The following is an 18,212-nucleotide window of genomic DNA, read 5'->3' on the forward strand; positions in this document are numbered from 1 at the left end:
TTAGTATCTGTTGTGCACTTTTCACAATTATTTATTGCTCATCTGTCTCCCTCTCTGACCTAGGCATTCTTTTTCTTTTTTTTAATTCCCCAGAGCCCACTACAATGCCCAGCAGGGCTCATAGAAGTTTAATACATATTTACTGACTTAATAAATGCCTGAATACATGTCCCACAGATTACAAAATCACTTAAACAAGTTCTTCCTTTAAAATGCAAGTAACATCCTAGGAGGGAAAGTAAACTTCATACTCATACCTTCCAGTTAATTATCCTAAACAGTAATCAGATTAACAACCATCTGAGTGTTACTGAGCCAGCAAAGGACTTAAATGTAAAATAGGGTAGAAAGGAGGGAAGATTCAGCAAACAAAAGCAGGAAACTGCCTTCAGATCTTCAGTTTTTCAGGGAGGTGGCCTACGGGTCTGAGCACTGAAGTTAGGAGTTCAGAAGACTTTGGGGAAGTTAGAAGGCTTCCCTGCCCAGACTGTAAAGCACTGCACCAACACTTTTACCTGCATGACCTCCTGAGTCTTCATTACAATTCTCTCAGATGGGTGTTACTATCCCTATTTTAAAGATGAAAATAATAACAATAATAAAAACCAAAAAAAAACAGGAGTCTGGATAAGTAACACAGCTTGCTTAAGACATATAACTAACAAGTGGGTTAGAGTTGAGCCTGTCATTCTGCTAAAGTCATTGCCCTCATCCGCTACACTAGATCAAGAATGGCTTCTTGCAATTAGAGGTAGACTTATAACTACTCTTATATAACTACTGAGGCCTTAATTGTTGTTCTACAAAAATAAATAGGAAACACAGACACAGCCTTGTCACCACCAAATTCAGACCTGACAGCTGCGTCAAGCTAGTCCCAGATTTAATGCATACCACAGACCTCTCATTCAGCCACATGAGCACCTAACAAGTTTGGTATGGAAAATATAATGTGGTTATCACCTCTGTTTAAGCATCCTCCACAAACTTAAAAAAAAACACATTCTTAAATCTCTTTAACTCTGAATCTAATTTTCTAGGCTAAAAAACACCACTTATTTTAACTCCTCCCCATACAACTATTTTCCAATTTTTCAGTCATTTGTGGTCTGATCCAAATTCTCCTTGACCTCTTTATCACAGGCCTGTGAACTGAAAACAATATATTAACACAAGTGTCAGTGAGGAATTGTTCTTTAAGCACAACTTTAATAACTTAATCCACACTTACAATTTTTTAAATTTACCTTCTTCAAACTCGTATGGAAGTGTTTTAGATGCTGTGGTGGATTAAATCGTGTACCCCAATTTGGATATGTATCTTGGTCTTGGTCCTCATTCTGGTGGGTGTGGACCCATTATAAATAAGATCTTTTCAAAACATTACTTTAGTTAAGGTGTGGCTCAAATGAGTCAGGTTGGGCTTTAATTCAGATTACTGGAGTCTTTTATAAACAGAGTGAAAGATGGAGAGAGAAGCCACGGAAAGAGCAAGAAACCGGAAGTCAACAGCACCCGGAACAGAAAGGAGAAGATGCCGCCATGTGCGTTGCCATGTGACAGAAAAGTCAAGAAACCCCAAAGAGTGCCAGCCAGATAGAAGATACAAACTCCAGAGGAAGCAAGCCTTCTAGCCTCTGAAACTGTGAGCCTATAAATCCCCTTTGTTTAAGTCAACCCATTGTATGGTATTTGTTTTAGTGGCTATGAAACTAAAACACACCCTACGGTGATTTAAGTGTCCTTGCTCTAAAATTGCACAGATTATTACCCTGGAAGGGAAACACCTGTCAGCAAAGTTGATAATTTTTTCCTTAAATTCTGAGCCCTCCATCTCATGGCACACAATGTTACAGCTTAGAGAGTAGAGATGCTTCACCAATAGGCACTCACTAATGGATGCCTGTCAGTCTGTGTCTCTGTGATCTCCAGTGCCCACAACATTCCAGTAACCCTGGTTTTAGGATCGCCCATAGAAAAGGGTTTTCCTTCTCTGTGGATTCTTTACTGAACATAACATTCCATATTTTATCTCCTATTTGATCCTCATGACAGCTCTAAAAGACAGAGTATAAAAAGGCTCTTCCCCATTTAGAGATAAGAAAATAGAGACACAAAAGCATCTGTGATGTACTTGAAATCATAATCTAACAGAGAAACCAGATTAAAGCCCTGACTCTGTAGGTTCATCATATTTGGCACAAGGTATCATACTCAAAAGCAGAGTGATGATACGAATTTGTATACCACGTACCACCCTTACTCTATGACCTGTACTTGGACGCCACTTCTTTGAAGACCACTATTGGCTCAGTCATTACTACCACAAATATTCTGGTAATGAAGAAGACACCACTACACTTTATACTTATATCCAACCTGAGAATTTTCAGAGGAGTTTCCTGTACATTACCTTCCTTCTTTCTTTCATATTTTTTCATTTTGTTATTCATTCATTCAAGAGGTATTTATGGAGCACTTACTATGTGTCAGACTCAGTTCTAAGCTGATATCTAGTGTTCAAATACTGCAAGAGTTGCATACCAGTTGGTAAATAGCTGCTGCCCCACCCCACCCCACCCCACCCTGGCCACCCTAGTCTTTTCCCCGGGAAACCCCACCCTCACCCTAGACGTCCCCAGGATTGAGCACAGCAGGAAGCCTCCAGGATGCTGTGACCAGCTTCCAAATCAGCTGGTGAAAGCCTCAGCCCAACCCCTTGTTAAATATTTTATCACTCCCTAGACACAACAATGAACAAAACAGACAAGGTCCCTGTGTTCTAGTCTGGGTAAAAGAGATAATAAGTAAATATAAAAATGAGCAAAGTAATTTCAAATAGCAGAGTACTATAAAGAAAATAAAACAGAAGGGCTAGAGTGACTGGGGGTGGGGATAAAAGGGTGGAACTTCAGAGAAAGTCTCTCTGAGGAGGTGACATTAGAAGGAACTAGGCATGCAAAGGTCTGAGATCAGAACATTCCAGATAGAGAAACCAGAAGTATCAAGGCCCTCTGGTGGGAACAAATGGGGTTTTCAGGGTTAGAAAGCCCAGCACAATAGGAATTTCGTCAGCAAGGAGATCACAGAGATATATGGGGCCTGATCATAGAAGATCTTTATGATTGATAAGGAGGTTGAATTTTATGCCAAGAACAGTGGGCAATCATTAGAGCTGAGTCGGGGCAATGACATGAACTAACATATATATGTAAAAGATTACTCCAATAATTGTGTGGCAATTAGGTAAAAGGGAAGCAAGAATGTAAAGAGAAGACAAGGTGTGAAGCTGTGGTCTGTGGTGGTAAGCCAGGTGAACAATGGCCGTGGCTTGGAATGGAGTGACAATAATAGAGATGAAAAGCAGTATTCAGTCTCAGTATATGACTTTGAGGTAGAACTGAACAAACTTTTTGATGAACAGAATGTGGAATGAGGGAACAAGAGGAATCAAAAGACTACTAACTTTTGATTTAGCAAGTGACTGAATGGTGGCTCCATTTATTAAGAGGATGACTAGGGGAATAAACATATTTGGAGAGAGAAGGAAGAAAAAGTTCTTGTTTTCCACAATAAATTTGAGATGTGATTTAGATTCATGTGGAGTGATCAGATACGTAGTTGGGCATTTGATCTTCATGATAATTCTGTGTGTTAGTCAGGGAAATCCTGCTATTGTCCCATTTTTACAAATGAGAAAACAGGATCAGAGCAAAAGTCCTATCTTAGAACAAAACATTTTCATTAGTCAATGCCCCCTTGAGAGAGGGCCAGAGACCACATATAGAAGAGATGACTGCCTTCTCTGTTAAGGACTTTTCTCTGAAAAAACTCACCTACATAGCTTGCAACACACAGACTATGTGGCTACTCCATTGGAAAGGTCCATTGCATCCAACAAGATTCCCCCAGAAGATTGAGACTTATCCAAATGGCAACAATTAATATACATAAATTTTAATTGAAATGTATGTGTATATATATATATATAACAGATACTACTATCTTCTTACAAGACTTAGCAACAATTAAATGCATACAGACAATACAAAGGCACAAAATTCTCTTCAAGGAAAGATTAACATTGTTATTCTTCGTTTTTACTAAGTGTTTGTGTCAGAAAGCTTTTTGGGGAATGCATTTCCAAAATTAGAAAAGAAAATAGGTGAGAAGTGCCCATTACAAGAATAATCACTTTATCCTGCTTCTCAGGACTGTACCTAGTGTGTAAATCTAGCTCAGGTTGTTCTCTTCAACTACGCCAGGACTGGGTTCTTCCCCTTCGGTCGCTTTAAAGTGGTGTAATCTCCTCTATTAGAAGACTTTTTATCACAGAATATTTTATCACAAATTCAACCATCTTCTACAACTAAACTTCCTTTCAAAAAATCTAGAGATGTAATGCTGAACTTAAAGACAATAACTAAACAAAATGGAAAGGATAGGTGTTAAAAAAGGAAAAAGAAAGACAGAAGAAAGAAGGGAGGGAAATGGAAGAAGAGCAGCAAATGACCTCTCTGATGGCAATCCCCTATGTCACAGACCCACAAACAACAGGCTCACAGAGCACCACAACACCTCTCTAGAAGGACACACTTGTTTATGTGTCTTGAATCCAGAGATTATTACAGACTATCCATATTTTAAGCATCAGTCAAAAAAAAAAAAGTAGCTATTATCAACGTAAAATGAAAATTAAGCATGCCTACTTAATTCAGCTTATCAGCACTTCACTGAACCTTCATACCAATAGCCAGTTTTACGTGTATGTTCTTAAAACAAAAGCAACAGCCTGGTTGGCATGACAAATAATCCCAGCATACTAAGAATTGGAAAGAAGCTTGGAGGTCATTACATCCAGCCCTCTCATTTTACAGATAAGGAAACTAAAGAAAGCTAAGAGAGATAAAGTGGCTCACCCATCATCACAGAGCCACTTCAGGACTAAAAACTCATGTTTTTCTGACACTTAGCTATTCCTTCTACTACACCACACTGCAGAGCAAGAAAGAACAAGTGCCGAAAGTGATAGCCCAAGGCTTTAGGGAGCCACAGCAGACAGAAAAGGTGGGCAGAGTTGGGCATCTCCATTCTGGAAGCAAGATTCTAGGCCAGCAGACTAGCTGTCAGCCTGCCACTGTTCTCAGACTACACCCTGCAACAGCTGACAGTGTTTCCAACAATACAGCTCGGCTTTTTCCCCCCAGAGCGTTTGATTTGATGTGGCAGAGTTTGATGTCTGGTAGCTGGTGCCTCCTTCCGTCAAGGTTTTCAGAATGAAGCTCTTCAAAGGTCACGCAGCAGTGTGCTTCCAGGCTTCAGAGAAGCACAGAAAGCCCGCAAGGATAAGGAAAAATGATGCCTCTCTTCTCCCTGCCTTTAAACAAGCACAGCTGCTACAGCCAAGAGGGACACTTTGAAGAAAGCACAGGAGCTGCAGATGAGAGAAAGTTTGAAGACGGCCATTGAAAGCAGACTCTTGCTCTGGAGAAGCTGAGAGAGGACAAATACCCCAAGTGCAACTAAGAGTGACATTTTTGAGGAACTGCAGCCTAGAGAGGAACATCCTGGAAGAAAGCCATTTTGAAACCAGAACTTGGAGCAGACGCGAGCCATGTGCCTTCCCAGCTAACAGAGGTTTTCCCGATGCCGTTGGCCATCCTCCAGTGAAGGTACTCGATTGCAAAATTCTCAGAGGAGAATTTTGCTTTAGGATGAGACATCTGTTCTAGTTTGGTAATGCTGCCGGAATGCAAAACACCAGAGATGGATTGGCTTTTAAAAAGGGGGAGTTATTTGGTTATACAGTTACAGTCTTAAGGCCATAAAGTGTCCAAGGTAACACATCAACAATCGAGTACCTTCACTGGAGGATGGCCAGTGGTGTCCAGAAAACCTCTGTTAGCTGGGAAGGCACGTGGCTGGCATCTGCTCCAAAGTTCTGGGTTCAAAATGGCTTTCTCCCAGGATGTTCCTCTCTAGGCTGAAGTTCTTCAGAAATGTCACTCTTAGTTGCACTTGGGGTATTTATCCTCTCTTAGCTTCTCTGGAGCAAGAGTCTGCTTTCAATGGCCGTCTTCAAAATGTCTCTCATCTGCAGCTCCTGTGCTTTCTTCAAAGTGTCCCTCTTGGCTGTAGCACCTCTTCAAAACATCACTCACAGCTGATATCACACACATCCCTAAAAAGGCTCCTGCCTTCCAAGTGTTTGCCCAATCCCAGTACACATATAGAAAATTCCAGATTCTTCTACTCCCAAACTCTAACATGTTCTTGTGCAACTCACATTTTCATTTTAGTGCTTACAGAGAATAAAATTTCTCATTGAAATTATTTTCAAAAAGCCTTGTCTATTATTAGGGAAGCTATAATATACACAGGATTTATATTCAGTTCGCCTACTGCAAATGCTTATATAGGAATTTCAGTAAAATGTTAGGAGCTAATCTCCTTTGTGATAACCATGGACCTACAAAAAATGATCTCATTTTTACTCCCTAGCCTAAAATCTTTCATGGTCCTCCCACTGGTATCAAACTAAGCCAAACTCCTTTGCCAATTCAAAACTTCATGATAACTCACTGCATGATCTGTTCTTTTTCTCCTCTCCTCCCTCATACACTTACCACACCCATATCCTCCACCCCACACCTCAGCCATACCTAACTAATTACAAGTCCTTATTTCATGTTTCCATATTCTATTTCCAAAAGGTGAAAATCTAATCATCCTTCAAGACCTAGCTCCACTATTTCCTTTTCTATGAAGAGTTTTCTGACCCACTCCAAGTAGAATGTATTACTAAGGCTTTATGCCATTGCTTCACTACATACATAAACCTGTCATAACAAATGGCAACTCAATTTGTTTTTTCATCTATTCCCCATATCAAATTGTGTTTTATTAATCTTTGTATCTCTAGCCCTTAGGACAATGCCTGGCATATAGTGGATGCTTAAAAATACTGGATGGATGGATGGATGCATGGATGGATGGATGGATGGATGGATGGTTGGATGGATGAAGAGATGGGAGAGACAGACAGATTAATGTCCAGATTAAATTTTTTAAAAAAATTAATCCTCTCCCACGTAGTCTAGGATTTCTTCTCTTCCCCAAAATGAAATACTTCAAGGGTTTTTAAGCCTTCTACAATATCATAACTATATATATAGATAGAGAGATACTTTTCTCCCCCTAGAAATATCCCTACTAGGATTCTAAACAACTGTGGAATCCAAGTTACACATTTCATTTCAGTTCCAAGATTCTCTCACTAGCTCCTGGAAAATAAAATCTACAAAGTAAATAGGTTACCAACATTAGATCACACTTTTCATTCCAGATCAATTCCCAAACTGCTAATCCCAAACTGCTAATCCACCTTTTCTGGATTTATTCAACAGTGTTAGCATTAGCCTGATTATTGAAACTAATCATGGAAAAAGTACTTACAGCATAAGCACCTATCAAAAATGCTGCATTTGCTCTTTTCCGTTGATCAAAACAGGTATAGTGCACAATCTTCTTTCTTGATAAACTGTATGACTAGGCAGAGGAAATAAAGAGACTTAGTGTAACCACAGAGACAATGATAAAATATAAAGAAGACAAACATCCTCTCTTAACTTTGAAAGATGCAGAACAATCAGTGAAATTTAACACCTTTCAACTTTAATTTCTATGGCATTTAGATAAGAGCATTTGGGAAGGGAAGATTACTACATCAGACTTCCTGCATCTCAGTTGTGTTGTAAGAATTGTCTAAATAACAAATATGTTTCTCACCAAAAAAGGAGACTGATGCAGTGGAAAATGATTAAGTTATTAGAATTTCTACTAGCAGGAACCATTTTTGATGATTCTTTCCAACTCACTGGATCCCATATGTAAAGTCTATTCACTCTTTTTGACTCGCTGCACCCTACCCTCACTCCCAAAAGTTATCTATACTTTTCATATTTTCAATTTTTTAAATATGTCAACCATTCTGTTTTCCTCTCCAAAAGTTTTTAAGTGCCTATATTGGCTGGAGCACCAATAGTAATATTTTCTTTCTAGAATGTTCTCTGATAATCCTCTTTTAATTATCTGAAAATAAATGGTTAATAGGAAGAGAATCATCAAAAGAATTATATCAGTGAACATCTTAATATAATACAGTAGTCACATATTAAATTCATGGATTCAAACAGTTAATTAAGCACTTGCTATATGCCAGGCAATATGCTGCATGCTCAAGTATTTAACTAAATCTAGAAAAAGCAAGATGGTATGTTGTATACATGCTTAGGAACATGAAAAGAGACCTATTAAAATGAAATCAAATTACAAATCATAACAAAAATGAATTTAAAACAATGAGAACACTGATGCATGTCAATGAAATCTGCTCAATTTAATCATATTTCAAAACATCTATAGTATTTTGACAAACAGTTTTCAAAATACAGGCAGACTCTCTCTCTGGCTAAGCCAACTTGAAAGGTGAAATCACTGCCCTCCCCCCTACCTGGGATCAGACACCCAGGGGAGTGAATCTCCCTGGCAACGTGGAATATGACTCCCGGGGAGGAATGTAGACCCAGCATCGTGGGACGGAGAACATCTTCTTGACCAAAAGGGGGATGTGAAAGGAAATGAAATAAGCTTCAGTGGCAGAGAGATTCCAAAACGAGCCGAGAGGTCACTCTGGTGGGCACTCTTACGCACACTTTAGACAACCCTTTTTAGGTTCTAAAGAATTGGGGTAGCTGGTGGTGGATACCTGAAACTATCAAACTACAACCCAGAACCCATGAATCTCGAAGACAGATGTATAAAAATGTAGCTTATGAGGGGTGACAATGGGATTGGGAAAGCCATAAGGACCACACTCCACTTTGTCTAGTTTAGGGATGGATGAGTAGAAAAATAGGGGAAGGAAACAAACAGACAAAGGTACCCAGTGTTCTTTTTTACTTCAATTGCTCTTTTTCACTCTAATTATTATTCTTGTTATTTTTGTGTGTGTGCTAATGAAGGTGTCAGGGATTGATTTAGGTGATGAATGTACAACTATGTAATGGTACTGTAAACAATCGAAAGTATGATTTGTTTTGTATGACTGCATGGTATGTGAATATATCTCAATAAAATGATTTAAAAAAAATACAGGCAGATTAGTACAGTTTATTTGTCTATAAATTCATACTGACTAGAAAACCTGCTTTTTTATCTTACACAATGACCACAACCCACAAAGACTCACGGCTTTTAGAGGCCCTTTAAAAACAGAAACAGAGCTCAACTATTTACTTTTCTTTACTCTATTTCCTGCAAGGAAAAGAAACTCTTTCAATTCTGAAATCTGTTCTAAGATGAAACTGCAACATTCTGACTTTAACCTGTAACCACAGAGCAGGTAGCTACATATATCCCAGCAATGAGTGTGGGAACCCTTACCACCCAAGTCAGGTGTTTATTTCCTTGATAACCAAGAATCACATTTTCTGATCACTATTACAATATTACTGCTCTTTTGCAATTGAATGTTTAAAAAAAATTCAATCAAGGAGGGTCTCTTATTACCAATGTCCTTATTTCCTCACAGGCTTACTAAAGTACTGCTACAAAATAAAAATTTAAAACAAAAGAGTATAACATTGTATTCAATTCAGCTCAGCCAGCTGAATGCATTGCTGTTACATAAAGGGTCACAACGCAAAGGCACTGACACTTGTCTTTGCTTTTTCAACTTGCAACTACTAATTGCCTGCACATGTCCTTTTTCTCTTTTATTTTATTACCTGTTTGGTTCTGCCACTTATTATTCTCCACCAATAAGTGATACTTGATTTACCAAAGGAAGAATGTAGGATTGATAACACATAAACTCCTTTTATGGTCTCTGAATACCAACATATCAGTACATCTAAAGACAGCCTTCCACAGGCCAGTCCCTCTACAGACATGTGTCAGACTGAACATTAAGGTCTCAACCACTCTGCAGCTCCCAGTCCTATCACTATTCACATTTCCGGTTCCCCAAAACACCTTGTGGGAAACAAAATACCAACAATCTACCCTGAGGTTTGCATTATCTGTTTGATGCTCTTTTACTAAGAATTTATGTTCCATAACAAATTATTTCTATCATTTAATAATATGAAACTATATTTATTTTACAATTCCACCTGCCAATTACAATTCGGTCACATACTGTGTGCGTCACATAGTGTCACATATTGCTGTCCTTTCATCACCAATATTTATTTTTTGTTTTTTTGGATTATTTTGTGTTTGCTTGTTTGTTTTCTGTTTGTTTTGTTTTTGTTTTTTCTCTCTCTCTTGTTCTGAAGTTGGTGTAATGCAGAGACCATCCTGGAATGGGCACCAGGAAGCTGGAGGACAGAATTCTGAGGGAGACTTTCTTCTCACTGTGTACTTTTTAAAAAAAATTTTTAATAAAATACAAATTAAACTTTTAAGGACTTTAGAACAATTTTTTAAAACTGTTAAAGCTTTCAAAAATTATAACATCAGGAAAATAATATTCTTCATAACATATACCTAGACATTTTACTATTTTTAAATATTTCCTACAGGAAGCTATAGGAAGCAAACATTACTGGAAGCAAACATTACTCTTTTTTTTTAATTTATTTTATTTAAATGAGAGCTTCCTGTCTGATTTTCAGGAAAAACTGTAAAACTCTTAACTTCGGTATTTTGGGAATTCACATGTTTCTCTTAGGACTCAAAAGCACTATCCTCACCACCCAAGCAGACATTTCTCTCTTTGCTATCCAAGCACTACAGCCAAGAAATAATCTTCTGTTTAGTGAAGCTTGGCCAGTATCTCCTAGGTCAGGTCACAGAGAGTTGAGTTCTTACTCAAGGAAACAAAACTAACTAAAAGTGAATCGTAACAGAGAAAAATCTTAGGTATTACAAGGCCTTGTACTAATTACCCTCCTTGCCAAAACAAGGCCTCCCTTTCCTGATTCTATCAGTCATTCTGTCCCATAGTTTTATACCAGTGAGTTGGAAATGCTCTTCAACAAAGGAAATATTCTGGTATTGGGGTGGAAGATTTCAGGGGTACCAAACACTGTCATTTTGTCCAGTGTTTAGCTGATGTTTTATATGACTGGACCGATTATACAAAAACTCTAATGTTTTCCTTCCAATATGAAATTTGTTCCTCCATTAAAAACAACAAACTAATATTACATATCAAAGCACGTCTAGAAGAATGATGCTATCCAGTAGCAACCCTGACGACCAGCATACCTTTAGAGGAATGTTCAGCTCCTTCTTTGAGATCTGTCACGGAAGTACTACTAACCAGACAGGGAAAGAAAGGTGCAGTTTGGAGACCACAGGACTCTACCGTATGAATGAGCCCAGATATTTTCTCAGATTCTGCCTAGTACCAAGAGACCATCATGCCTCAACACTCAACGGTTGCCTCTTCCTTACTCTGGTCTGGCTCTAGTCTGGTAGGCTGGCCAGACCCTTCAGGGGGAACACTTGCAAAATTATACCATCGTTTCTGGCTTTCAATGAGCTATCTGCTCTATTATAAATTTTTGCTGCTTTACAAGAGAAGCTCAGAGATTACAAAAACCCTATATACAATAGCAAAGTAAAGTTAGAAACTGGTCAAATCAAGTGATTATAGTCTTAAATATAAAGGGGAGGATGTCACCAAAGGAATACTAAGAACTCTGAACTCTTTGCCTACTCTGCCACAGGCTGCACATTACCCATTACAAATCATAACCTACACCCACTATCTGCTCTATATTTTAGATTTCTATCTTGAAACTGGAATATACAGCCTTCTGAACACTTAACCTAAATGGACACAGCCAGCCCACTATAAAAACAGCAAAAACAAAAACAGCAGCTAACATTTATTGGTCACTTGCTACATTCCATTATTTCCCAATGTAAAAGAAACAATACCAGAGGGGTCCAGTTTGACAGGACACAGAGTGACCCTCAAACTACAGGCCCTGTGCATGACTGAAATATAATGAACATGCTGTGTTTTACCAGGAAAACATAAGCCAATATCCAGAAATGGCCTGCTGCAAATATTTACATGGAACTTTCTCTTGCTGAGCTGGATAATTTGTGTAAATTTCAATCAAGAGGCCATAACAAGTTTCGTGGTTCAGAATTTAAATAATTCTCAGGTTGAATTGGTCACTAACACTAAAACTTTTCAGAAATAAAAATAAATTAAATCTAAACCTAAACTATATTTTATTATCTTTTTGTGTCATATTTCATCCTAAAACAGGGGTTCGGAATCACCTGCATTTGCAAGTTCCCCAGTTCCACTGGTCCAGATAACACACATTGAAATCCATAGCCCTGAGACATGGCTAAACTTTGGAGAAGAGCTGTGCAAAAATGTGACTGGTTACACCTCTGGAAATGTTCTGTGTGGATCCTAAAATGCTGTCCATCCTTCCAAGCAGGCCCAAAAGACATTAAAATTCTCATATCAAGGAACACTAAATCATGCCATATGCCTTTTATAAGCATGTTGCAAAAAATATATTTCCCCAGATTCCTCAGCAAACTTCTATTACAATTTATAAATTCACACCTTCCAGGTGATAACACCTGAGGAGAAGGTTCCTTTAGTGGTTCAGTAACTAAGCTGCTTTAAATGGGGTTATTCCAGAGGTTCCAAATTCGGATGCTCTCAGGGTCCAGGACTGTGAGGGGAGCCAGCAGGACAATAAGAGAAGCATGCCCTATCCAAAGCTCCAACATGCTGCTCCCATGCAAGAATCTGGGCCCAGAATTGTCAGATACTGCAATATTTAAGAGAAGCCAAAAACCCAGAATTGCCTGGAAATTTCCATAAATTACAGCTGTTGACTATAAATTTGAAATTTTTAAACAGCATACATGTCCAACAAAACAGGTCTTTGGACTGAATCACCACATTGGCAACCAGTATGCTGAATCTGGTGCTAGGATACTGTGGCTGAATTAAGTTCAATTCATTTTATCAACATACATTAAGAAGCTCGTGTGCCAAGCACTGTGCTGAGCAATGCCCAAAGGGAGAGCAACCCCAATCACGAGCCTCATAAGTGTTCACAGTCTATGAATATTTGTTGCTAAACAAGGTCAAAGTATTAGCCAAGATATATTACATAAAGAAGAGAATAACTGCATTGGGATGCACTTGCAACACAGCAAGGACCAATGGAATGATCTTAACTACAGGTATGATAATTGTTTCACTTCACAAGGTAAAAATATGAGATAAGAGATGGGATTTATTATTGAATATCTATCACAATTAACATAATCAAGTCTACAGAAATTTCTAGACCTGTATTGCTTACCTCAGACTCAAAGTTTTACCACTCTTGTGTGATGGAGATAAGTATTTATGGTAAATACTTAATAGTACTTGTAAACCAAAGTACATTGACTTTTGCAATAGAACAATGCAAACTAAGATGAGGGTATTGACCCTGACAGACATTTTCTATCTCCAAAAGGAAATCTATGTGAAAGATTGCATTCCTGTAGGATCACTCTCTGTAAAAACAAGCCACAGCAACTCAGAGAGAGATGAAAATGATAACATGCTACACAAATAACAAATAGCCCAGGCTAACCTTGAAGAATGGTCACAGAAACAATTTATGCACTTGTTCACATTAGGTCAGAAGACCACAAAATACTTAGCCATTCAACAACAAAAGGAGATGAAATTTAGCTGAAAATAAGAAAAAAATATTAATAGCCAATTTAAAAAAAACAAATTTTAAGCAGCCTTTTGATCAAGTTGTTTGCCATGCTTAAAAGTAAAATCTTCAGGTCATTTGTTAAAACATTGCATTTAATTAAGCTGTGTGGAATAGTTTGAGCTAAGGAACACATTAGTGCAGCCTGGAAAAGATGCTCGTTAAAAATAAAAAGAGTCCATCTTGCCCTTATGAAGCTCGTTACTGCAAAGGAGAGTCTAAACTTGCATGTAATTGTGCCTAAGAGTCTCTCCCTGAGTACCTCTTTGTTGCTCAGATGTGGCCCTCTCTCTCTCTAACTGAGCTATCTTGACAGGTGAACTCGCTGCCCTCCCCCCTGCATGGGACCCGACTCCCAGGGGTGTAAATCTGCCTGGCAATGCAGAATATGACTCCCAGGGATGAATGTGAACCCGGCATCGTGGGACTGAGAGTATCTTCTCGACCAAAAGGGGGATGCAAAATGAGACGAAATATGTTTCAGTGGCTGAGAGATTTCAAATGGAGTCGAGAGGTCACTCCGGTGGACATTCTTATGCACTATACAGATAACACCTCTTAGGTTTTAATGTATTGGAATAGCTAGAAGTAAATACCTGAAACTACCAAACTCCAACCCAGCAGTCTGGACTCCTGAAGACAATTATATAATAATGTAGATTACAAGGGGTGACAGTGTGATTGTGAAGACCTTGTGGATCACACCCCCTTTATCTAGTGTATGGATGAGTAGAAAAATGGGGATAAAAACTAAAGGACAAATGGGTTGGGATGGGGGGATGATTTGGGTGTTCTTTTTTTCACTTTTATTTTTTACTCTTATTCTAGTTCTTTCTGATGTAAGGAAAATGTTCAGAGATAGATTGTGGTGATGAACGCATAACTATGTTATCATACTGTGGACAGTGGATTGTATACCATGGATGATTGTATGGTGTGTGAATGTATTTCAATAAAACTGAATTTAATTAAAAAAACAAAAACAAAAACAAAATAAGAGTCCATGCACTTCCTTAAACAAGCAAGCTCTGGCATGATGGTGGTCAGACTACGGGGATCATAACACAGGGGCACCATAGTGACCAAAGGCATCATTCTCTTACAGGTGGCCAGGCTAGCCCAATAACTGCTGCAGCAACCAGCAATTCCATAGCAATCAGGGATCATCTCACTGCAAAAGCGGTAACAACGAACAGGTCCTCCTGTGAGCAGCCATGACCTCTACATGTTTTACCTCCAACCTTCTCAGGAAAGGGATACTCTTGAAAATTTTCTTTGGCTGTACAAAACAAAATATGGTTTATGTTTTTATTTATGGCTCAAGTAATTAAAATAGGTTGAGTAGTTTCTTAGAAAGAAAAAAAGCACCTCCTTATTTTCCATTTGCTTTAAAGCCAAATATAGTTCATCAATGAAATGGCACACATAATTAAAGTAGAAGTCAAAATGTCAGAGAAAAGTTGCTCATAAAGATTATTTAACGATGCTGGCATTTGGGGATTCTTCTTGCCTGAGAATTCCTGAACGAGCTTAAGGGGTCCAAGCCTGCAAACTCTGCATATGCTCCCAAGTGAGTTAACACTACCTTAAAATCCCTACTACCTCTTTAAACCACATGAACTCTCTCTAGAATGTAGCTTGTTTTTTTCTCCCCTAACACCCATGAACTTGAAACAGAAGCTAACCACATGAAAAAATATCGACATGTTTTTGTAGTTATAATAAAAGAGTGGTCTAATCATGCTATCAAAAGAGTTCTTGTGTACAACAACTGATACCATGGCAGGTGCCTGGTTACCACGATCAGATTACTGCACTGATTCATTCAGCAACAAGGACGTTCACTGAGCCCCAGCCATCTGCCAGCTACTTTTAGTGCTTTAATACAATCATTCATTCATAGTACCCATCCCTTTCCCTTTTGCCCTGAAAGGGCTATGTGGCGTATTTTGTAAATTTCAAGTTACATTTCTGTTAAGAGTCTCTTAAAAACTTTTTAAGAGTCCACAAGACTATTGTAGTTGTCCTGTTGATTCATATGAGTAGGTATTTTTTAAAAATCACTGCCCTAGAAAACGTCCCTTTTTTTCAGTGATGCTCTTGGATATTTTTTTCCCAAGCTGAGGTTTTCTTTTTCTTGAGGGAAAGTGAAATGAGCAATTAAAACTGTATTTACTGTACAATGTTTTATACTGTAGAATGTAGGGGACCTAGAGATACCAATTAGTGGAGGGGGAATGATAATCTAATAAGAACAGATAAACTATGGAGGGTAATCTCAATGTTATGGGAATGCTCAGGAATGATTATGGTTTGTAAACTTTCTTGGATATAGTAAGATCAAGTTGGAAGCAATAGAGTTATTTTAGGTTTTTTTTTTCTCTTATTCCTTTGTTTTCTTAGGGGTTGTTAATTTTCTTGGGGTATGGAAGGAACATGTTGGAAGCAATGTAGTTATTTTAGATTATTTGTTTTTCTTACTCCTCTGTTTGGACATGGTTTATTAATTTTCTTGGGGTATGGTAGGAACATATTGGAAGCAAAGTAGTTATTTTAGGTTATTTGTTTTCCTTAATCCATTGCTTTGTTTGAAATGTTGTGGGGGTTTTTTTGGTTGTTGTTTGCCTGTTTGTTTTTAATTTTTTGATAAACAAAGTTAAAAAATTGAAAAAAAATCAGTAGAAAAATGGGAGTAAAAACTAAATGACAAATAGGGTGGGATGGGGGGATGGTTTGGGTATTCTTTTTACACTTTTATTTTTTATTCTTATTCTGATTCTTTCTGATGTAAGGAAAATGTTCAGAAATAGATTGTGGTGATGAACGCATAACTATATGATCATACTGTGAACAGTTGATTGTATACCATGGATGACTGTATGGTTTGTGAATATATTTCAATAAAACTGAATTAAAAAAAAAAAAACTGTATTTACTAATTAAAAAGGGAGATAATCTTGACTTGCTTGGAACTCTGGAGGAGGGTAGGGATGGGAGAAGGACCCTATGGATGCCAAATTGAAAAAGAAGAGAGACATAAGGGGAAAAAAATAAACAGAGGGATACAATTGCTAGAGAAAACAGAGAGAGAGGGAGGTCCTAATCACTATTGGTGCAGCCTATCTGGAGGGTAGTGTGGTGGTTCCACAAGAAGCTAAGTATGGGGTTGCCACAGAATCCTGCAAACTCATTTTTGGGTATATACTTGAAAGAACTGAGAGCAGGGATACAAATGGACATTTGCACACTGGTGTTTACAGTGGCAGTATTCACAATTTGCAATGAACGGAGGTGGCCTATGGATACATCAACTGATAAACAGAACGGGAATGGTGAACTGTGGTGCAAGCTTACAATAGAATATTGAGCAGCTGCAAGAAGGAATGAAGTTGTGAGATACGCACTAGGTGAATGGATCTTGAGGACACAATTTTGAGTGATGTACACCAGAAATGAAAAGACAAACATTATTACACCTCACTAAAATGGACTAACTATAATGCATAAATGCAGAGAATTGAATCTTAGAGCACAGCTTATCAGGGTAAGGTATACTTCAAAGGTCCTTAGATTGTAAGCTCCCACAGCAGTCACATCTATTCCTGAGTTCTAAAGGTTATCTCTAAATCCTAAGATGCAGAGCTCATTGTGTATGACCTGGTTGGTCTCTGGAACTTTGAATATCTGTGTGACACCTTAGACTCAGAGCTGGAGTTCTGCAGCTATGAATATCAGTATTACCCCATACAGCAACTGTTTAAAAAGCTGAAAAATAGTTAAGAATTCTATTATAGGTACGAATGAAGCAGATCTGGTTAGGACTAAGGCAAGTCAGATTAAAGGGTAAAGGATGATATTGACTATGTTTTATAACTTCAAATTTGTGAGACCAAAGGAAGATACGCTTATTTGGTGCAAAATCTGTACTTCCTGTAGCACACCAGATAATTTAACTTGTATGGTCAGTTTACTCAAACACCATGAATACATGGAATTTTGAATAGGGAGTGAGATGCAGTTGGTTTGTACAGGTTAGTGTGAAACACCAATACATCCCAAAGTAATCTGGGCAGAGAATAAAAATGTATTTGCAAAGCCCCTCTGAGGGACTGGTGGAAAATCTGTAAATATTAAACTTCCCCACGTGGGGAATTACTGATATTCTCATACACATTGGGGACTATCAATTTAGAAGGCCGAGCCCTCGATCTTGGGGGTTGCCTTATGAAGCTTGTAACTGCAAAGCAGAGGCTAGGCCTACTCATAATTGTGCACAGAGTCACCCCCAGAGAACCTCTTTTATTGCTCAGATGTGGCCTGTCTCTCTAAGCCAACTCAGAGGGTAAACTCACTGCCCTCCCCTCTATGTGGAACATGACTCCCAGGGGTGTAAATCTTCCTGGAAATGTGGGACATGACTCCCAAGGATGAATCTGGACCCGGCAT

General features: G+C 38.4%; 1 protein-coding gene across 3 annotated transcripts in view; it reads right to left on the bottom strand.

Moving 5' to 3' along the window:
- Positions 1–18,212, bottom strand: part of CDC14A (cell division cycle 14A) — a 187,645-nt gene that overhangs the window by 145,818 nt on the left and 23,615 nt on the right. For all 3 annotated transcript variants that reach the window (XM_037826540.1, XM_037826539.1, XM_037826538.1), the window contains exon 4: positions 7,456–7,548. In XM_037826540.1, coding sequence (XP_037682468.1) covers positions 7,456–7,548 — 93 coding nt within the window. The remainder of the gene's footprint in view (positions 1–7,455; positions 7,549–18,212) is intronic.

Source organism: Choloepus didactylus, chromosome 2 (assembly GCF_015220235.1).
Source record: "Choloepus didactylus isolate mChoDid1 chromosome 2, mChoDid1.pri, whole genome shotgun sequence".
NCBI classification, from domain to species: Eukaryota; Metazoa; Chordata; class Mammalia; order Pilosa; family Megalonychidae; genus Choloepus; species Choloepus didactylus.